The 23,716-nt window shown below is 25.5% G+C and overlaps 1 protein-coding gene across 3 annotated transcripts in view; it reads left to right on the forward strand.

Annotated features, from left to right (window-relative positions):
* LOC122505928 (homeobox protein homothorax) overlaps positions 1-23,716 on the forward strand; it is a 501,951-nt gene that overhangs the window by 44,328 nt on the left and 433,907 nt on the right. For all 3 annotated transcript variants that reach the window (XM_043617815.1, XM_043617814.1, XM_043617816.1), the window contains exon 6: positions 5,751-5,942. In XM_043617815.1, coding sequence (XP_043473750.1) covers positions 5,751-5,942 — 192 coding nt within the window. The remainder of the gene's footprint in view (positions 1-5,750; positions 5,943-23,716) is intronic.

Genomic DNA, 23,716 nt, shown 5'->3' on the forward strand with positions numbered 1-23,716 from the left:
TCATAAATAATAAAACTCATCACAGAATTTCAATTATTTTTAATTAAATTTTAATGAATTTCCTCGAAAAATGTAATTATTCTTAAAAATTTTATTAAAATTCATCAAAGAAATTCAATTATTTAAAAAATGTTTGCTACAAATTATTTACTAGAATTTTAGTATTATTATTTTCAAAAATTTTAATGAAATTTTTTGTGCAATTCAATTTTTTGAAAAATAACTTTAATAAAATTCTTCGTAGAAATTGAATAACTTTTCAAAATGTTGTCAAAATTATCAGTTATTTTCAATGTCTACTCAATAAACTTATCACAAAAGAATTCAATTATTTAAAAAGAAATTTTAATGAAATTCGTCTCAAGAATTCAATTATTTTCAAAAGTAATATAATTCTTCGCAAAAACTCAATTACGTTCAAAAATGTACAAAAGTTCTCATCAAAGTTTCAATTATCCTTCTAAATAATAAAATTTTTCTCCAAAATTCAATTATTTTTAAAAATTTTAATAAAATTCTTTGCAAAATTTTAATTATTTTCAAAAACTTTCCTCAATTCAATGATTTTTAATATATATGCTACTTTAATAAAATTTTTCAAAAGAATTCAATTATTTAAAATAAATTTTTATAAAATTCTACGCAAACATTTAATTGTTTTTATAAATAATAAAAATTTCACAGGAATTCAATTATTTTCATAAATAATAAAATTCTTTTTTAGAATTCGATTATTTTCAAAAATAATAAAACTCATCACAGAATTTCAATTATTTTTAATACAATTTTAATGAATTTCCTCGAAAAATGTAATTATTCTTAAAAATTTTTATTAAAGTTCATCAAAGAAATTCAATTATTTTTAAAAATTTTGCTACAATTTATTTATTAGAATTTTAGTATTATTTTCAAAACATTTTTAGTTGAATTTCTTTAAAGAATTAAATTATTTTCAAAAATTTTAATGAAATTTTTTGTGCAATCCAATTTTTTTAAAAATAATTTTATTAATATTTTTCGTAGAAATTAAATTAATTTCAAAAATGTTGTAAAAATTATTTCAATAAAATTTCACAAAAGAATTCAATTATTTTCAAAAGTAATATAATTCTTCGCAGAAATTCAATTATATTCAAAAATTTTCAAAAATTTTAGTCAAAGTTACAATTATCTTTCTGAATAATAAAATTTTTCTCTAAAATTCAATTATTTTCAAAAAATTTAATAAAATTCTTTGCAGAATTTCAATTATTTTCAAAAAATTTCCTCAATTCAATGATTTTTTGATGTATATCTACTACTTTAATAAAATTTCCCACAAGAATTTAATTTTTAATAAAAAATTTTAATAAAATTTTACTCAAAAATTTAATTATTTTCATAAATAAAAATTTTAGAGAATTACTTCAAAAACTCCTATAAATTTTTTTGGAGAAATTCAATAATTATTTTTGATACAATTTTAATTAAATTTTCTCGAAAAAAATATTATTAAAAAATTTTTTTTTTTAAATTTGTCAAGATACTTTTAATAAACAATTCTGTAGAATTATTTTTTTTCAAAAAGTGTAATTGAATTTTTTTTTTAATTATTTGAAGTTTTTATTTTCTAATATATATTTAATTGAAGAATGTCAGAATAATCGAAATTTCATAAAATTGAATTGTAAACACAAAGAATTGAAAATTCTCAAAGAAATTTTTCAAAAATTACTAAAAAAAATGATTTAAAGAAGAATTTTAGTTAAAAATTCCAGAAATTAATAATAAATCGAAATTATGAAAATATTTTTGTAGAAGTTACAGTAACAATAAGCAATATTCTTATAATATAAAATATAATGGTTTTAGCAAATTTCAATTACTATAAAACTTGAAGAAAGGGATCACTTCGAGTCGAAGACTCGGAGTGATCGATTTCTTCATGTTTTATAATAATATTCTCAAAAGTGATTGAATTTGAAATTTTTGAAAATCTTAATTCCTATGGAAAAATAATAATTATTAAATATTTATTTTAAAAAAAGTTATTTTTCAATCTTCGTTTTTCTTCATATGGTTTAAACTATTTTCCTCCATGCGCCCCTATGGAAAAAGAAAAAGTGAAGAAATTAGGAAAAAAAAACTGTTGGATCGAATCGCAATCGCGACATGTCGAAATTAATACGCGCTCTGCTTTTTGTTCGATTTACAATTTTACATATTACAATATAACGATATTTATTTGTTTTTGTTGGTATAATAGATTTTTTCAAAACCGATTCCGAGCATTTACGGTGACAGGCTGTTTCAGGGATCAAGATTGAGAAGAAAAGAGTTTGGCTTTGGGAAGGGCAACTTAGAGTGAAGACGATTGGTATCCTACAGGCCTGTCAGTCCTCATTTGCATACATAATATTCTGCTCGATTGGACACCGGTCAGATCTCCTCTATCTCAACCTGACTGTCTTGCTCACACTACTTACTTTTCTTATTCTGCCTTTTTCCGTCCACTCTTCTTTTTATCTTTCTCACTTTTGACTTTGAAATGGCCTTCGAAATGAGCCTGCCTTTATTGATACCTTCAGTTTAGATCTACCATACTTTATCTAAGCAAAGTACAACTGTAATCGACGGAAAGTCAGTTCATAAAACGTTTCATTTAGTGTGTGCTGTAATTTGTTATTAATGGTTCGCATTTACATAACTTTTGCATAAGTGTGATATCCTCTAGGCGAACATGAGTATATGTTGCACTTTGATTGAAAATTAATCAAACTGAAAATTAATCTGAAAACAAGATTTTTCTCTTGTGTGTTTACCGAATAATCCGCATTTCCTAATGAACGTTTTTCTCAATAATGGGTCGTTTCTCGAATGAAAATGATAATAATTTTTTATTTTGAAAATAAAAAATAATTTTGAAGATTTTTTGTCTAAAATAACTTTAAAATTAAAAAAAAAAAAAAAAAAAAAAAAAAAAAAAAAAAATTTAAAATCTATAAATGCAATCTGAAAGAAGATTAGCCGTTTCAATTAGAAACTTATAAATAAAGTATTGTGTTGTGGTTCAACAAGAGTTTAAAAAATTGCCATTAAAATGATTTTCTCCAAATTGCAATTATCTTTAAATTTAAAAAAATTCTTCTCCAAAATTCAATGATTTTCAAAAATGATAATAAAATTCTCGGCAAATATTCAATGATTTTCAAAAATTTTCCTCAATTCAATGATTTTCAATATCTAGTATTTTAATACAATTTTTCAAAAGAATTCAATTATTTAAAAAAAATGTTGATAAAATTCTAAGCAAACATTAAATTATTTTCAAAAACAATTTCACAAGCATTCAGATATTTACAAATTTTTTATAAATTTCTTCGCAATCATTCAATAATTATTTTCATAAAATAATAAAAAAATTTTTACAGAGATTTAATGATTTTCATGAATAATAAAACTTGTAGAATTTAAATTATTTTTGAATAAAATTTCAATCAAATTCCTCGAAAAATGTAATTATTCTTGAAAATTTTATTAAGTCGAAAAAATGCAGTTCTGTTGTTATATTTCTTTATGATAATTCAATTTTGAGTATATAACTATTATTCAATAAATTATGTGTTTATTTTTATATTTAAAATAATTGAATTCACGTAGAATTTTCTAATAAAAATTGATTTAAAAATTAATTTTAGTTCAAATTTTACATAATTATTGAATATTAAAAGTTAATGAATTTAATGAAAGCATGAATTTTTATAAATAATTGAATTTTCAAAAAGTTTCAAATTAAAATCTTTGAAAATTTAAAGTTTTCATATTTTTAACTGACAATTCTGTAGAATTAATTTTTTTTTAAAAAGGTTTAATTGAATTTTCTTTTGAAATTCTTTCTATTTTTTATTTTTTAAATATTTAATTGAAGGATTTCCGAATAATCGATAAATTTCGCAAAGACGAATTGTTAACAAATAGTTTTTAAAATTCTGAAGGAACTTTTGCAATAATTATTAAAAATAATTAATAATTGATTTCTTTCGAAGAATTTTAATAAAAAATTTTAATTACATTTTTCGAAGAATTTACGTAAAATTGTATTAAAAATAATTAAAATCCTGTGAAAAATTTTATTATTTATGAATGTAATTATTGAATTCTAAAGAAGATTTTTACAAAATTTTTTTAAAATAATTGAATTCTGTTTGGAAATTTTCTGAAAATATTAGATATTGAAAAATCATTGAATTACGAAAAGTTTTTAAAAATAATTAAATTTTTCTAAGAATTCTATTAAAATATTTGAGAATAATATTGAATGTCTGTGTGGCATTTTATTAAATTTTGTTTTTAATTAATTGAATTCCTAAAAAGCATTTTATTATTTTATATTTTATTTTATTTTTATTATTTTATTATTTATGCGAACGATTTTGTTAAAATTTTTTAAAATAATTGAATTTCCAATAAAAAATTTAATACTTTTCAAAATAATTGAATTCTTGTAATGAATATTGTTATTTATGAAAATAATTGAATTTTGCAAAAAATTTTATTAAAATGCCTCAAAATAATTGAATTCTCGGGAATAATTTTATTATTTGTCTTTAATAATTGAATTCTTTCGAAGAATTTTTTATGTAAATAATTGAATGCTTGAGAAGAATTTTATTAAAATCTAAAAGAATAATTGAATCATTTCAAAAAAAATAAATTAAAATTGTATTTAAAGTAATTGATTTCTTTCGAACAATGTTATTAAAATATTTGAAAATAATTGAATTCCTGTGAAAAATTATAATTTTTTTTTGTAAATAATTGAATTTTTTTAAAGAATTTGAAAATAGTATTTTTTTAAATAATTAATTTTTTCGAGGAATTGAAATTAAATTTTTAAGAATAATTACATTTTTTTAGCAATTCCTGTAAAATTTTTTTAAAAATAATTGAAATTCTATGAAAAATTTTATTATTTATGAAAATAATGAATTCCTGTGAAGGATTTTATTTAAATTTTTGTAAATAAGTTAATTTTTTTTGAAAAATTTTATGGAAATTTAAATTATTAGAAAACATGAAGATATCAATCACTCCGAGTTTTTGACTCGGAGTGATTGATATCTTCATGTTTTCTAATAATTTTCTTATAAGTTGTCGAATTGCAAAACGGTTTGAATTTCAAATTTTTTGGAAATTCTAATTCCTGTGGAATGATAATAATTTATTTGTACATTGGTACAAATAAATTGTATCAAAGTACAAATTAAATTTTCGAATAATTTTACAATTTAAAAAATTCGTAAATAAATATTGTGACGCGATCTGAAGAAAGGGACCTTAGAAGCAAAAAATTATAGGTTATGTTTGAAATTTTTGAAATGAAAATACGAAAAAAGGGTCAACTGTTAATGTAAATCATTGATGTTTAAGTCTTTATTACAACTAAAATATTTAATAAATACTGATTTTAATTTGCAATAAATAAAAAGTAACTTTCAATCAATAAAAAACTAACACTAACATAAGCTTAAAGTGATTTGCTTCTAAGGTCCCTTTCTTCAGATCTTCTTTCTTCTGCTTTTCTTTCTTCAGATCGCGTCACATTTTTTGAGTATCTAATAATTTTTAGAGTGAATCAGAATATTCTTTAGGGTCAGGGAAAAAGAAAATTAATTTTTTGCGTAAAAATCATTTATTCTCACCATAAAACAAATTTGATAAACACTTTTTTTGTCATTGATGAATAATTTTGAAAAAATTGTCTTTTTCAGGTTCACGAGTTGTGTGACAATTTCTGCCACCGATACATTAGCTGCTTGAAGGGTAAAATGCCAATCGACCTCGTGATCGACGACCGGGATAGTACGAAACCTCCAGATATGGGTAACGGTTTGGACGCCGGTGGACCGAGGAGTACAGCTGACAGCGCGAGCCATACCGATGGAGCCAGCACGCCCGACGTCGTGAGTACCTCACCATCATCAGCGTCTTATTATCCGCACGACGCGATCACTCCCCACCACCATCACAACCATCACCACCATCACCAGAGTAATCACGCCAGTATCGGCAGTACCACCCCCTTGCAACTGAGCCAAAACCAAAGCCAAAACCACCCGCCGCCGCCACCACCGCAAACGAACAACACCACTACCACTATTACTGCCCCGAGTAGCGCCGCCACAACTCCCAACTCCCTAAAGCGTTCGCACCAGCAGATGATGATGGCAGCCGCGGCGGCATCCGCGATGGCCTCCTCGCCGCACGCAGTAGCCGCATCCGCGCCCCCTGCGCACGCGCACGCGCACGCCGCCCTCGCCGCCTACCACAGCATCAGCTCGGCGATTTATCCGTGCTCGTAATAATCGTTCAATCGCAATACATTGTTGTTCGCTCTTCTCTTAATTCTCTCCTATTCCGCAGACGCATCCATTTCTTCTATTCTCGCTCATCATCCTCAACACCTTCTTTCTCTCAAATCAAAGAGATGCATGACTAACTCGCAACGTCCATTCGACACACAATTCATCGTTCTCAAACTTTATTTTTCATTATCGCGGTACTCTCGCAGCTCTGCCGTCTGCCATTCTGCGCGGGCAGCCGCAACGAGAGTGAGAGAGAGAAAGCACTTCTTCTGAATTTTCTTACTCTTTTACTCTCGTGTGTTACCATGACAACTCCCGCAGGCAGGCAGCGGCTGAGCTGAGAGAGTACTTTTACCCGCGAAGTAGTATTAGGAGACAAACACGTCTGTGCCAATCTCGCGTTTTCCGGTGGCGACCTTGAAAATTAAAAACTGCTTCAAGAAGGCGTTATTTAGTTTTTAATTTTCCCGAGGAGGTCGCGGTCAACAGTCCACCACCGGATAACGTGAGATAGGCCATGTTTTTCAGTCAACGCTACTTATACTACTTTGTGCTTTTACCCGTATTTTCAACTGACATAACCTCTAAACTACCTAATCGAAATTTGTCGAGTAAAATTTCTATTTGGTATAATTTTTTTTTAAGATCATTGATTCAAATTTGCTCTCGTCAAAACTGTCAGCACAAAATCAAACCAGACATAAATTTAATTTCATATTCTATAATTAATTTTTCAATCGCGTAATTTCAAAGCAACTAATCACTTGCATTTAAATTTCGCTGAAAAATTCCTCTCATAATCATGCCAATAATGTTAATAGATAAAATTTTTATAACAAGTCAATTCTGATAATCAGGGTGTCTACTAATCGGGAAATACGGGAACTAGTCTGGAATTTAATTTGACCGAAAAAAATCGGGAATTTTCTCACCAAATTAACAAAAAACCCAGGTGGAAAAGTTAACGTTAGCTAAAGCTACTAACGTTAGACAAACGTTAACTTACGTTAGACTAACATTAACTAACGTTAGACTAATGTTAACTAACGTTATTATCTGATATTAGTGATAAAAAAATGTCGTTAGACTAACGTTAGTCATTTTCGTTAGATATTTTTTTATGACTAATATCAGATTATAACGTTAGTAGCATTAGCTAACGTTAACTTTTCCATCTAGAAAGTTTTATTATTTATTATTATTTATTATTTTTATTTTATTATTTTAATTTGTTTTTAAAAAATCTCTTTTTTATTTCACTTTTTATAGATATTTATACTGTTCTCTAAATTTGAATTAGTTGAAAATAATTAATTTTATAGTAAAAAATCAGTCATTGATTGAAATTTAATATATAAATAAATTTTTAAACAAATTATCGAATAAAAATTTTGTGATATTCAAGTGAAAAGAATTCAATTTGTTAACAAATTTCATTAAAAACTTTTTAACAAATCGAATTTTCAAAGTATTTTAATTTAATAATGGATAAATAATTGAATTTTATAGTCACATTCTAATGTATTAATGTTAGTGCAAAGATTAATAATTAAAATTTTTATTAGTTAATTTAAAAAAATACAGATTTAAAATTTTTTAATCTAATTGAATGTTTGCAAAGATTTTTTGAAAATTCTGAAAAATAAGATTTTTGAAATTTTTCAATTCTATTGTTTCAAGATAATTGAATTTTGATGTTAATTTTTCTTTTTAAATTCTCTAAATTTCAATTATTTTCAATAAATAATTAAATTGTTCTCCATAATTCAACTATTTTGAAAAATTTTAATTCTACGTAAACATTTAATTATTTTCATAAATATGTCACGCTCCGAAGAAAGGTACCTAAGAAGCAAAAAATTTGAGGTTATGTTCTTTAATGGTTTGAGTAAAAATACAGAAAGAGAATCAATTATTAATTAAAAATTATTGATTTTCAAGTCTTCTTTGTATACATACAAAGAATTAAAAATTTGTTTTAAATTCAAATAATTAAAAATTAACTTTTAACCAAGATAAATCTAACACGAACCTAACCTATAATTCCTTTGCTTATTAGGTACCTTTCTTAAGAGCACGTCAGAAATAATAACATTCTTTGGAAGAATTCAATTACTTTTATAAATAGTAAAATTCTTTGCAGAAATTCAATTAGCATCAATAAGATTTTAATAAAATTGAATTAATCAAATTGTCAACTATAATTATGAACAGACAAGATTTTGAAAAAATTTGAAAAAATTCAATTATTTTCCAAATTTTTCATTAAGATTATTAAAAAAAAAACATTATTTTCGAAAAATTTAAAGAAACTTAAGTTTAAATTTAAAGAAACATCGAAGGAATTTAATTGTTCATAAAAAATTTTTGTAGCCATTTGTAGATTTATTTATGTTTGAAATCAAATAAATTTAAATTTGATGAGAAAAAAAACGAGGCATTTTGTTGATTGAAAATTGTAGACACCCTGGATTATACAATTATGTGAATTTGAAATTGAGATGAAAGAACCTCAAGTTCAAGTTTATGTAAAATTTTTATAATTTAGAAAAGATGAGAATTATACCAAATAGAAATTCAAAATAGAAATTCAAGTATACAAGAATAAAAATTAGGATATTTATAGATATTGTCAGTTACAAATTCAATTGTTTTACTGGAATATGATAAATGTCTTTTCATTACATTCATTTGGGAGTAAATAAATTTCAGGTGATATTCGTGATACTCTTTCAACCGTTAAATTAACATACCGAATAAAAAGTTGTTCAACCAGAAAACATATTCTTGCTTTAGTACAACTGCTCCTAAATCAAGAATATTATTCACAATTATTTAATTTAATAAACGAGTTATAACTTTTATAATAATTGTGAATACGCTCCTTTCAATCTAATTCATTCATTTTGTTTATCTAATAAATTTCTAATATTTTCCTCATATTCTCGTCTCTTCTTTCATTTTGAATTTTTCGAAAAGCCTGCAATAGAAAACTGAAATTAGAGTTTGCCTGACGACTGTTCTCTTCACTCGAATCAGCGGTTTGGATAGTATGCAGCTGATTGAATAGTCAGCTGAGCACTTAGCGCTACTCAATCTACTCCAATCTACTTCGGCTGATTCAAGTTTAGAGAGTGGCAGAGAGGGTTTTTGTCAGCAAGAATCTCGTATTCGTTCTCCTTCGTCTTCTTTCTTTAATTTCTTTTCAAAAGTTGAGTTTAAAATTTTTTTTTAATAAACTCAAGTGGAGACGCTAAAAATTCAAATTAGATTTTCAAAATTTTCTCTGATACAAATTTTCTCTGGTCCGTTTACTCTTTGTTTCTCTGCAACTGAGCTCGAAATATCCTTTACCAAGAGATTATTTAATGCGCTTTATTCCTTTTAGTAATAATTTTAAGAAGTGGCTGAAAACCGCATTGTTGATTAAATGTTTATTATATTGTTATTTCTTAGCTTATTGGAAAATAATAATGAAATTTTAAATTGAGCACTTTTGTGTATGCGGTATTCTAGCACTTTTTAAAATTTTAGTCAGCAATTCTTAATTATTTGAAGAATTTCAAAAGCTTGGGCCTGTTTTGTGACGCTTATAAAAAAAAAACTCTTTTTTCCTAGACCTATTAGAAGCTTCTTTGCCTAAATCCCTCTCTTTATATTTCAAAGAAATTTGTTGATGTCATTTTCAATTTTGAATATTGCATTGTTCAGCAAACGAGACAGAAGAGGAAGAAGGTGAATGTAGAAAAAGTACGAGATCGCGGAATTTTTTTCGGGTTTTAAGAGGGCGAGCGTTGGCGTTTGGTAGATTTTCATTTTTAAGTAGGCGCGACAAATAGAAATAAATTCAAGGCTTTTACTGTCGATTTAAAAATCGTTCTAGGCTGCGAAACGGGTAATTTTTATCAGAAGAGTAAATAATTTTAATTAAATTAAGTAAAAGTAAATTTCTATATAAATATGGTACAAAAATTGTTTTCCGTAATTTGTACCCTTTTGTAAAAATGTTCTTTCCTTGAAAAGTTTTTGTATTATCTTGTTGTATTTGATGATTTAATTAGATTTCTTGTTACTCTTTCTTCCAATTTTTTCGATTCGTTTCTGTGTTTCTTAAACTTTTCCGAATAGCGAAACAATTGCTCAAGAATTAAACTCTAAAGTTATGCAGTTTATAAACATAAATAAAGTTCGGTGTGGAGTTTTACGAAAATGATGAGAGTAAATTTTAAAAAAATCGCGTACAAACAAACAAACAAACGAGCGAGCGTTTTATGTGAATCGCGCGTTCATTGGATCGTGATGAGAAATATACGTAATAGGCTTAAGGCATCGATAGGATCACAAAAGTGAATCTGTGTCTATTTTTAAAGGAGAGTCAAAGTACATGATACATTTTATTTTAAAGATCAAGAGTGAGACGATACGCGATTCAAAATAATAGGGATCGTTAGTTTTTACAATGGTATACATCTAGCAATTAAGGTTACCATACGTAAATTTTGACACGAAGGGAACTGTCGAGCGCGAGTATACTAATGAAATCAATTTTTAAGTACGAATGAGCGAGAGTCAACGAGAGAAATGTGAATTTAGTGAGTATGACAAAACAAAATCGCCTTAAAGAATTAATGCATTTTCCTCGACAACCAATTAAATATGTAAATACGGATGAAAATAATAATTAAGCGAAAGTTAACGCGATTTTGTTTTGCTCACGAGAAGTAATAATCAAAAATAAACTTTAGTGGTCTGCCGTTTCCGCCACAAAGTACACGCTTCTAACATGATATTTTATTCTAATTGCTCATAACAGAATGTGAAAGCTTAGCTATTCTTGAAATAAATTATTGAGTTGGCGCCCCCGCGTTAATAAATACTAGGCCTCGGTACTCGTAACTAGGGAGTTGTGTGAGGTACAAGTCCTGGCCGGCAGGGCGCGCGAAGTCCACCCCCCAATCCCCGTACTTGAAAACCCTTTGATAAAATTAAAAAATAAAAAAAAAAAAAAAAAAAAAAAATGATCGAACAAATGGAATAAACATACCGATCAAGTATTGTACCGATCAAGTGATTGCGGTGCCCATAGAATAAGCCCCGCACCCCTGAGAGATGTGCCATCCCCCATTGATCAGTGGCGCACACATACCTCTTTCTGGTCATGTGTGTTTCACTTTTGATACGTGTGCACACTTGAACACTTTCTTACATCATTGTGCGACAGCGACACGAAAACTTGATCACGCATACAAATACAGGAACAGACACAGGAACAGAGGGTGGCAGACAAAAAAGGTGCTAGTACCAGCAACAAGTACGACAAAAAGGGGTGTTGGGTGCATTCGGAAGGCACCATGGTCGGACAATAAAGGCATGGTATTTTTTTTCTTTTCTTTTTCCTTTTCCAAACTGGTGAAGGACGATCAGAGAAAAGGTTGTTTTAAGTACGGAGGTTGGAAGGTGGACTTTGGCCCCTGTAGGTCGGAACCCTAGTTACGAGTGCCGAACCTAGGGTCGAGATTTTCTTCTCGGCTATAAACGAATTGCGTCATGTTGGAGATGCAAGTGTTCACAGAAAGCAGGAGAGACAAAAGCGTTTCTTATGTCCACGGACAGATGAGACAGAGTTTTGTCGAATATTCAGATGTTGTCGGTGCGTGTTTTTTTTATGAGACTTGATTTACGACATTTTTATAGTTAAGTTTGAGACTGTATATCGTTTTTTTTTTTATTCATTATTTGTTGTTGCGAATTAATGCATCGCATAATTGTCAGTCTAAAGATTAAAGTACTAATTGGATTAATTTCAAAAAAAGGGTAAACCACAAGTTTCCAATTCAATGTTGCGTTAATAATTTCAGTCAGAAAATTTACATGCAGACCAATCGAATTTGTTTTTAGTTTATAGAATCTTTAAAAGAATTAGTGTTTGTATTGGCTCAATTCGATCAACTTTAAGTTACCATCGTTTTTGTAAATGCAATAATTTTTCTCTAAACCAAAAATGTAACTAGTTTTTATTGTAACTCTAGGCTCATGAAATTTTGACTCTAATCAAGGATATGAAAATAATGATAAGTAGTTGATGTTAATATTTTTTTTTCTTGTTTCATCGACATAAACGATGATATCTTAAAGCTTCGTTTAATTTGGCCCGGTCTCGACAACTGCTGAAATTTTTTGAATCTGAAAAAAATACCAAAAATAAGAGTTCGAGGAAATCGAAGTATATTTTAAAGGAATTGGATACTTGGTGATTTTACTCATTCGCTTTGAGATAATAAAAAGAAAGAAATTACGTGAATACTCAGTGCCATATATTGCGCGCAAAGACTGTACTTAAAGGACAAGAAAAATTTATATAGACGCCGCATTATCAGTTTTATTTTAATTTTTTTTTTTTTCATATATTTAGAATGATGCCTTTGTCGGAAGAATTCGATGATTGCCTTCTATGCGCAACTGTCCTGTAATTTTAACAGAAAATATTTTTTGTGTTTAATATGAAAAATTAATATTTATGAAAGAATATTTCACTTTTTATTTTTACTAACATATTTCCAAAACAATATATATATCTTTAATTAAATTCATAATGGTCATATTTTCATGTTTCATTTGAGAAATAAAATTATAATTATTCAATGTGGACATGTTGCTTATAGAAGATCTACGCTCAAGGAACAATAATGAATCCATTTAAGGATATCGCTAATTATTGATGTCGTGTTACGTTTTTGTTTCGCATTGTTTCCTTCTATTTGTTAATAATTTTTTTCTGGACGTTATCTTTCACGATTAGAGAGTATATATAATAATTATAAATGTGTACAAAGGTCAGCGCAGAACTATGTAGAATTTGACTATTCGGAGATAAAAGAAAAAAAGCAGAGTTACTCAGCGATATAAATGATAAATGGACTTTTTATTGAATGAAACAAAGATTGTAAATGAATGTGTGTTACATTCTACAATTTACTAGATTTAAGAAAGAATAAAAGAACTCACCCGCACATTGTATACGACTAGCATTATAGTGATATAATATATTACCGATAACGATACTGTTTAAACTATTGTCTCAATCAACGTATTTTCATTATAAATAAATGTTAGCCTTGTTGAGTTAAAAAAAAGACTTTTTCATTTCACCGTCAACTCTCGCACATTAGTCATATTTAATCGTTTCAATTATATATATATAAATTTAGCTAAAAATAGGCTAAAGAATAAAAATAAAAATAAAAATCCCTTCGTGTCCGTTAGAGCGAAATGATGTTATTATGAATTCGAGTTATTTACTTGGGATTTACACAGAACTGCAGTTGCTTAAGAATATTGGTGATTGAAGAAAGAAGAAGGTGCATTATAGCGGTTTATTTAAAGCCGAAAAAATGAAGAGGAATAGGAGAGGGAGGTTATGTTTAAGATTATAAGAAAAATCAAAGAAAATAGGCAAAAAGACAGTCAGCGTTGGTTATAAATCTCGGTTAACCCTTCGCTAATAAATATTTAACCCTTTAAATTTGCAACAACCCTTAGCGTGTAGCCATTTGCATAAGACTTCTATTTCATTTACACATCGCATAATTGAATATTTAAATTCAATTGCCCCCCGTTACGTGCTCGCAGTTTCAAGCCGCAAAACTGCAGTAAAACTTGTAACGGGGCTACTTTCCTTCCGCGAACCACCCTCTTGCGAAACCCCCCCCCCCCACCACCACTCTTTGTGAAACTCTCACCCCAAAATCCCTCCTGCTGTCCCGTTACTTTCCTCATTGCGTATTAAGCAACGTTCCACCCCTATGGGAGCTCTTGGAAAGTGATTCAAGAATATTTTATATTTTGCTGCAAGAGGGGGGGGGGGAAGAGGGGGCAACCTCACTGAATTTCAACTATTTAAAAGAAAAATACAAATATTCCGCATGAAAGAAAAGCATGCAAGTTGATTCACTTATTATAACACAATCATTAGAATTTTATCTAAACACAAACTTCAAAATTTAAAACTGTATTTTCTTTCTCAGTTCATATTAAATAACACTGGGAGAAAAGATTAGTTGGGGTTATTACTTATTTTCACAATGGAAATTAAATTTTTAGTTAGATGAAAAAATATACAAAGACTGCAACCAAAATGATTGAAAAGTACTCTATTTTTAAGCTTAAAACTAGATTAAATCATTTTTAGAATTTTATTATTTTCTTTCTTAAAAATAAATAACTAAATATTGACTATAACTAAAAAAAATTAGCATCGACCTACTTTCTAACTTAATAGTAGTCATAACGAATCGTTTCTCATAATGCAAATAGTAAAAGATAGAACAGTTTTTGTTCGATGTCAATACGCAGTCTGAACTCCAGAAATCTAAGTAAGCGTCTAGAATTCGTGCCAAGGGCAAGTACAAGGGCGTTGCCGCCAAAAAATGCCTTCCAATTTTGCACTTATTGTAGAAGCTGCTTCAGAGCTAAAAATGTCGAAGAAAACAAATCATTTCTAACCATAATTGTGTTTGTGTAATAAATTATTTTCTCTGGTAAATTTTAAAATATTATTTTACTAATTTTTATGAAACATATACTACAAACGCAAATTGTACAAATGCTACAAATAATTGTTTATTTTGTAAAACGTATTAATTGACATTTTTTTCTCTATGTAACGTGATAATATTTTTCAAAAGTGTGATCGTTGTTTGAAATCGATCGGAGAAATTTTAAAAATTTTCTTATGAATATATTTTTTGAGGTAAACTATTATTGACAGTTATACAAAAAATTTTTATGCTTAGGATGTTAACAGATTCAGTAAGTAAAGGTCTGTAAATTTGCTTGAAGTCCGTAACAGGCAGTTTTTTTTTTAAATGGCCGTAAAGTCCGTAATTTGATTAAAAAAAAGACGAAAAGTTCGTAAATTGTACGATATAATTTGGAGAATTTTAGAGAAATTGTAATTTGTAAATGATTTGTAAATGATTGCAGAAATTTAATTATTTTCAAAACTAATGAAATTCTTCACAAAAATTCAATTACGTTCAAAAAATTTTAAAAATTCTTGTCAAAATTTCAAATATCTTTAGAAATAGAAATATTAAAATTCTTCTTCGAAATTCCATTATTTTCAAAAATTTGAATAAAATTCTTGGGAAAATTTCAATTATTATTTTCAAATCCTCAATTCAATTATTTTAAATAATTATCTACTATTTTAATAAAATTTTCCAAAAAATTCAATTATTTAGAAAAAATTAATAAAATTCTACGCAAACATTTAACTATTTTTATAAAATAATAAAAATTTCACAGAGGAATTCAATTGTTTACAAATTTTTTATAAATTTCTTCGCAATCATTGAATTATTTTCATAAATAATAAAATTTTTACAGGAATTCAATTATTTTCGTAAATAATAAACTTCTTTTCTTCTTTTTAAAAATTCAATTATTTTTAAAAATTTTATTAAAATTCGTCAAAAGAATTCCATTATTTAAAAATTTATTGATAAAATTCTTTATGAGAATTCAAGTTTAAGAAACATGGTTAAAAATATGAAAAATTCAAATTTTCAAAGATTTTAATTTCAAACCTTTTCAAAATTCAATTATTTCTAAAAATTCAAGCTCTAATGCTTTTAATATTCAATTATAATCTAAAATTTTAACTCAAATCTATTCTTAAATCTGTTTTTATTAGAAAATTTTACTAGAATTCAATTATTTAAATACAAAAAAAACAAGTTATTGAATAATTGCAGGCAATTATTCAATAAATTGTTTTTTTTAACTTACATAATTGAATTCTAGTAGATTTTTCTAATAAAAACTAACTTAAGAATAGATTTGAGTCAAAATTTTAGATTATAGTTGAATATTAAAAGCATTAGAGCGTGCATTTTAGAGATAATTGAATTTTGAAAAAGTTTCATATTAAAATCTTTGAAAATATGAATTTTTAATATTTTTAACTAACAATTCTGTGGAATTAATTTTTTTGAGAAAATTTAATTGCGGATTTTTTTTTAAATTATTTAAATTTTTTATTTTATATGTAATGTACCTATATTTAATTGAAGATCTCAAGAATAATTAAAATTTTGTAAAATTGAATTGCGTGAACAAATGAATTTGAAAATTTTCATAGAACTTTTTCAAAAATTATTAAAAATAATGGTTTAATAGAAGAATTTTAATTAAAAACACGAAAAAAAAATTTAATTTTGGAAAAGTTACAAATTATATCAGAAATTTAATTATTTTCAAGAGTAATAATATTTTCTTCGCAAAAATTAATTTTTTTTTCAAAAGTAATAAAATTCTTCTTAGAAATTCAATTATTTTCACAAATAATAAAACCCATCGCAGAATTTTTATTATTTTTAATGCAATTTAAATCGAATTTCTCGAAAAATGTAATTATTCTTAAAAATTTAATTAAAATTCGTCTAAAGAATTCAATTATTTAAAAATTTGTTGATGAAATTCTTTATGGGAATTGAATTTTAAGAAACATTCAATTATTCAATAAATTATTTATTTTTGTATTTAAATAATTGAATTCTCGTTGAATTTTCTAATAAAAATTGATTTAAAAATGAATTTCAGTTAAAATTTTAGATGATATAATTGAATATTAAAAACAATATAGCGTGGATTTTTAGAAATAATTGAATTTTGTAATGAATTTTTTTTTGAAAAAGTTTAATTTAATTTTTTTTATATTATTTGATGTTTTTATTTTCTAATATATATTTAATTGAAGAATTTACGAATAATTGAAATTTGGTAAAATTGAATATTGTAAACAAAATGAATTTGAAAATTGTCAAAGAACTTTTTCGAAAATAAAAAATAAAAAAAAAAAATAATATTAAAATAAAAAATAATATTGATTTAAAGAAGTATTTTAGTTAAAAATTCTTGAAGATAATAATTGATTTGATAATGATTTTATTTTTTTTATTTATTTAATTAAACATGAAGAAATCGGTCGCTCCGAGTCGAAGATTCGGAGTTATCGATATCTTCATCTTTTATAATTATAAAAATTTAATTTATAGTTTTAAGTAAAATGTTCTCTTATTTGACTCGAACTGGTTATATTTTTGTTGGTAATTGGTCCGTAAAGTCCGTATTTTTAAATACTTTCACTCGTTCGAGCCCTGTACTATAATTGATTTTTTATTAAATAAAAATTAATTTCAATTAATTCAATATTGGTCACCTTTATTGAATCGATGTACAGCATCTTGGCTCCCAATATTGGACCGATAGAACTCTCTAAATTTGAATTGGTCAAAATGTTTACTAATTTGAATTAGTGACTGAATTTTTGCTTTTGAATTAGTGAATTTGACTAATAAATAATAATTTCTACTAATTTATTAGTAAATTTTACTATTTCAAAAGCAAAAAGTCATTCAATAGTAAAATTTACTTATAAATTAGTAGAAATTACTATTTATTAGTCAAATTCACTAATTCAAAAGCAAAAATTCAGTCACTATTTCAAATTAGTAAACATTTTTACTAATTCAAATTTAGAGAGAAAGTTTATTACTGAGTAATGCAACCAAAGGTTGTGTTAGCGTAACTAAACTTCCAAAGGCAAAGGCGCCACTGTCGTTTTCCCATGTAAATTTCTTACTAGACGTGTTGTGTGTTAAAATAACAAAAACTCTTCTCTCCGTGTAGTATAATAATGCATTTATTTTTGCAAACTGTTTATGTGCACTTGTAACATATTGAAGTTGAAGCGCGTTAGGAAAGACCCTTGTCGGGACCCAGTCATGGAGCGGCGTCACGTTTTGTGATGTAGCAGAGGAAAGAAGGAGAAATACGAGAAAGTTAATATTATATGACCTTGAAATTAGAGACTTTCAAGGAAAATTAAATAATGGACATTCAACTTCATTTGATTCCTGTAGGAAGTAGGACGTGGAATAATGTCATAGGTGGAGGAGTCTAGACTTTTGCGTAGTGGATAAATTTCATTCTCCGCGCATACTAATATTAACTGTTTTCCATGTTTTTATACAAGTTTTTTTTCAGTTGTTTCATGAATAATTAGAATGTCAAAAATATTTTTAAACATCAACCTGGAGATGACGAATTCATTTACAGGGAGAATTAATTCTATCAATGAGAAACAATGATTAATACACTAGCACGCAATGATTAATAAATTAAAATAATATGCTTCATAGTTGGTTAGAATATTTTGAAAACATTTTCTTACAGTGGAAAAAGATAAGTTTTACCATTAGAGAACTCATGACCCCTCTAATTGGTTGGAAACCACGTGTTCTTTAAATTCTCTGCTTCTATTTCCTCTTTTTTCCATACCTTTTTATATGAAGCCTTGAAGTAAATATTTTTAGATTATGTATTCAATCGCCCCACGTGTAGACGTATTTCTTCATTTCAGAACGTTGTATCTCAAACTCTGCCTGGCATTCAGCTGGAAAATCAGTGATTAGTCGATGTTTCATTAGTTTCATGTATAGTACACTTTAGTACTGCATATGATTTTCTTACAACTTTCCCACTAAATTGTACACTGTTTGACTTGTTTTTAAAAATGCGAAAATAAAAGCACTTTCACAATTTATTTACCTAACCGTTTAGCTCAAAAAGAAAGTAATTTTATGTCAGCGAATTCATGTAAGAATCACAAAGCCCTTACAATGCAATGACAATGTTGAATGGCTTTTAGTAAATTCTCAAACAGTATAACAATTATGACAATAGTAAAATTTGTAAAAGTGGAATTTAAATAAGATATTTTTGAAAATGTTAAAATAGTACTAATATTTCTGCTATTTATTTTTGGGTAGTGATGTCGCAACAAAGTTCTGTTTGGGGATTCATTTATTTAAATTTAGAAGAAAATTCATTTTATTAAAAGATTATCATGAAACATATACTTGCACACTACGTTATTTAAAATTATCCCATATTAAAGACGTATTTTAGTATATATTAAAACATTTATAATACTCCAGTTTAATCAATTATTTAATTAATTTATAATAAAGCAGAATGTTCTTTAATGGAAAATCGGATAATATTCATTCAGTTTAATGATTTATTCCGAACTTTATTGAAAATAAATTAGACTTCTAAAATAACAATCGTTATTAAATGATTACAGTTCATTGATCCGTATCTTTGAAATACATTAAGTGGATAAGAATTAAATTAAGATAAAGTTATTCTTATATCTATCTCAATTTTTAAATTGATTCTTTTACGCATTCATTCTATAAAAAACACTCAAAAAATAGTTGCTGCTAAATGTGAACGAGCTAAATTTATATAGATACACATAAATGCAAAACAACTAACATTAGCCCTAGACAGTACAACTGAAGTACAAAAATACCCCAAAATTGATTTATTGCTAAAATATTCATTTTTAATGCAAAATAACTTTAAATAAATCATTTTATTCATTTTTTATGAGGAATATCTATTTTTCACCTAAAACTTAAGTTTTTTTTGTTAAACGGCAAAACGGACCGAATTCTTTTATATGAACTTGTAAGTAACTTGTAAGTAACAAGTTTATTAATTATTCATTTTTACTATATTAAAAAATAAAGAATTAGTTCTTAATAAATAAATAAGCATACAACATTCGAAATGCTTCATTTTTAAGAAAAATTTATTAATTTTATTAGGAATTTGTCGTACTTTAGTAGAAAAATATATTAAAGTTTTTTTGAAGATTGGAAATTCTAATAAAATTATAGAAAATTTTTCAAAACATTTTGCAATATTTTATAACTTAGCAAAGAAAAATGACTAATTACTTAATTAGTAAAAAAAATAGCATCAGTGAAGCTTATAGTCTTAAAATATATTTATATACAGACAAAAATCTATCAATCTATTTATATACAAATTATATTTATTTTTGGTTAAGATGATCACGACCCAACGTTCGGTTCGCAAACAGTTGTGGACAAACTTTTTCATGACCCAACGTATGGGACGTAAACAGTGAAGGGGTTAATTCTTTTGCGTCCAATTAAATGTTCCCAATTAAAGAAACGCCTATTTACAAATATCAATATTGTCGATATACAATAAACCCACGAACGTTCACGTGTATCTTTGTAACGTCCTTACATAATATTATAGTTTTCAAGTCGACAATTGAAGGTCTATTTATGCATATGGCTCTAAACACACATAAAATAAAATTATACAAATGATAGTCTTGAAACAAGCAAGAATACAAATATGACTGATGATCTTGACTTAATTTTACGTTCTGTGAAAAATTCTATTTTACATTTGATAATATTTGTAACCTGCAGTTTTAGGAAAAATTTATCTTCATAATTTTATAATTAAAATATAAATTATTATTTTAGATAATTAAGGTTTAATTAGTAAGAAGTAAAGTAAGAGTAATAATTGACAATTTAAATTTAAGTATTTTCATGATTAATCCCAACAGCATTCGCATATTCAGGATGTCCTAAAGATATCCGGAAACTATTATATAAATTTTTTTAATACCATTAAAAGTATAAGAATAATTTCTTTTACACTTTTCGGACACACTTTTACATTTTTTTTATTTCTTTAACACAAACATGTTTTAGTAGAGAAATCAATAGTTAGTTTAAAAAAATTAAATTCATTAAAAAGTAGCTTCATTGAAGTTAACAAATAGTGGGTGTTTTTAATAAAGTGACGAATTACAGTTATAAACTTATAAATTCAATATAATGTGCAAAAATTATGTAATGTAACCAGGTAAGAGTTTTAATGTCTTCTTAATAAATTCCATTCGTTCCATATTCGTTTATATACAAATAATTCATAACCATTTTATAATTAAACCATAAAAAATATGTATTTTGCAGAATATTAATAAAAGTACTGAAGAGGATCCAAACTAGGATCGAAACGTCTATAAAAACTTAAAAATTTAGTTTTTTCATGTCAAATTATTGATCCTACAATAAACGACAAAAAACTACACTATATCTATAATTATATTTATAAGTTTATAATGCAATAAATATATAAAGACAATTTTCAAAATTAATCAATTATAATTAACTGTCGAATCTAGGGATTTTTTGGGTCGCTGATTACGTAAAATTTTTTAAATTAACCGATTGTGATGAAACAGGTATCTTGGGTTTTTTTTAATCTGATCCATTTTCGACAATTCGACTCCGATACTGAATCAGCCACTTTGAATTTTTGAAATTTGAGATCAGATTCGTAATCACAGACCCAAAAAAAAACCCCTACATACCAAGGTTCATTAAAATTAATCGATTTTAAAAATTTTTATTTCCGCCATATTGGATCCGCCATTTTGAATTATTGAAACTTGACAATAACAGATTCGTAAACAGCGACCTAAAAACTCCTAGATACCAAGTTTCAATAAAATTAATTAATTTATAATTTTTCCATACTTGTTAGTCGTAAATATTTTGTTATCTGCCTAAATTTTCAATAGATTTTTAATTAAATTTCTTCAAAGATTTAAATTATTTTTAAAAATTTTAATGAAATTCTTTGTAACAATTCAATTTCTTTCAAAATGGTTTTAATAAAATTCTTCGTAGAAATTTAAATAATTTCAAAAATTCGTTAAAATTCAATTATTTTCAATATTTACTATTTCAATAAAAGTTCACAAAAGAATTCATGTATGTTAAAAATTTACAAAAATCCTCGTAAAAATTTCAATTATCTTTCTAAATAATAAAATTTTTCTCCGAAATTCAATTATTTTCAAAAAATTTAATAAAATTCTTAGCAAAATTTAAATTATTTTCAAAAATTTTCCTCAATTCAATTATTTTCAAAAGTAATATAATTCTTCGCAGAAATTCAATTATGTTCAAAAATTTTTTAAAAATTCTCGTCAAAATTTCAATTATCTTTAGAAATAATTAAATTCTTCTTCGAAATTCAATTATTTTCAAAAATTTTAATAATTTTTTGTAAAATTTCAATTATTTTCAAAAATTTTCCTCAATTCAATTATTTTCAATATTTATTATATTTTAATTAAATTTTTCAAAAGAATTCAATTATTTAAAAAAAAATCTAATCACATTTTACGCAAACCTTTAATGGTTTTCATAAAATAATATAAATTTTACAGGAATTCAATTATTTACAAATTTTTTTTATAATTTTCTACGCAATCATTCAATTATTTTCATAAATAATAAAATTTTTACAGGGATTCAATTATTTTCGTAAATAATAAAATTATTTTTTGAAATTCAATTATTTTCAAAATTAATAAAATTCTTCGCAGGAATTCAATTATGTTCAAAATTTTATACAAAAATCCTCATCAAAATTTCAATATTTTTAATACAATTTTCATCAAATTTTTTGAAAAATGAAATTATTCTGAAAAATTTTATTAAAATTCGCCGAAAGAATTCAATTATTTAAAAATTTGTTGATAAAATTCTTTATGAGAGTTCAATTTTAAAAAACAGTCAATTCTTCAATAAATTATGTATTTTTGTAGTTTAAAAATTTGAGTTCTCGTAGAATTTTCTAATAAATATTTATTTAAAAATGAATTTTAATTATAATTTAAATATAAAAAATATAAAAATAATTGAATTCTCGTAGAATTTTCTAATAAATATTGATTTAAAAATGAATTTCAGTTAAAATTTTAGATTGTAATAGAATATTGAAAGCATTATAGCGTGAATTTTTAAAAGGTTTCAAACTAAAATCTTTGAATGATTATGTAACTTAACATACAACATGAAATTTTAACATACTTTTAATTATAAGAATTCTGTAGAATTAATGTTTTTTAAAAAAGTTTAATTATTATATTTTATTATTTTATTTATATTATTATTATTAATTATAAATAAATAATTTTTATAAATAAATATTATTATTATTATTATTATTATTTATATTTTATTATTTTTTGTTATATTTAACAAAAAATTAATACACAGAAAAAAGTGAGTGTTATTTTAACACTGAATTCGGTGTTAAAAGTGTCTGCATCAAACTTTAGCTCGGAAGTGTTATTTTAACACTGAAAATAAGGTAAATTTTCTATTATAGAAAATTTATCCTCACTAAAATTACCCTACCAAAATTTACCCGCATCAAAAACAACACTCGCTTTTCTCTGTGTAAAATTCTACGCAAACTTTTAATTATTTTTAAAAATAATAAAAATTTAACAGGTATTTAATTATTTACAAATTTTTTTATAACTTTCTTCGCAATCATTCAATTATTTCCATAAATAATAAAATTTTTAAATCGATTCAATTCTTTACATAAATAATAAAATTTTTGCAGGGAGTCAATTGTGTTCAAAATTTTTTACAAATTCTCGTCAA

Source organism: Leptopilina heterotoma, unplaced genomic scaffold (assembly GCF_015476425.1).
Source record: "Leptopilina heterotoma isolate Lh14 unplaced genomic scaffold, ASM1547642v1 Lhet_38, whole genome shotgun sequence".
In the NCBI taxonomy this organism is placed as follows: Eukaryota; Metazoa; Arthropoda; class Insecta; order Hymenoptera; family Figitidae; genus Leptopilina; species Leptopilina heterotoma.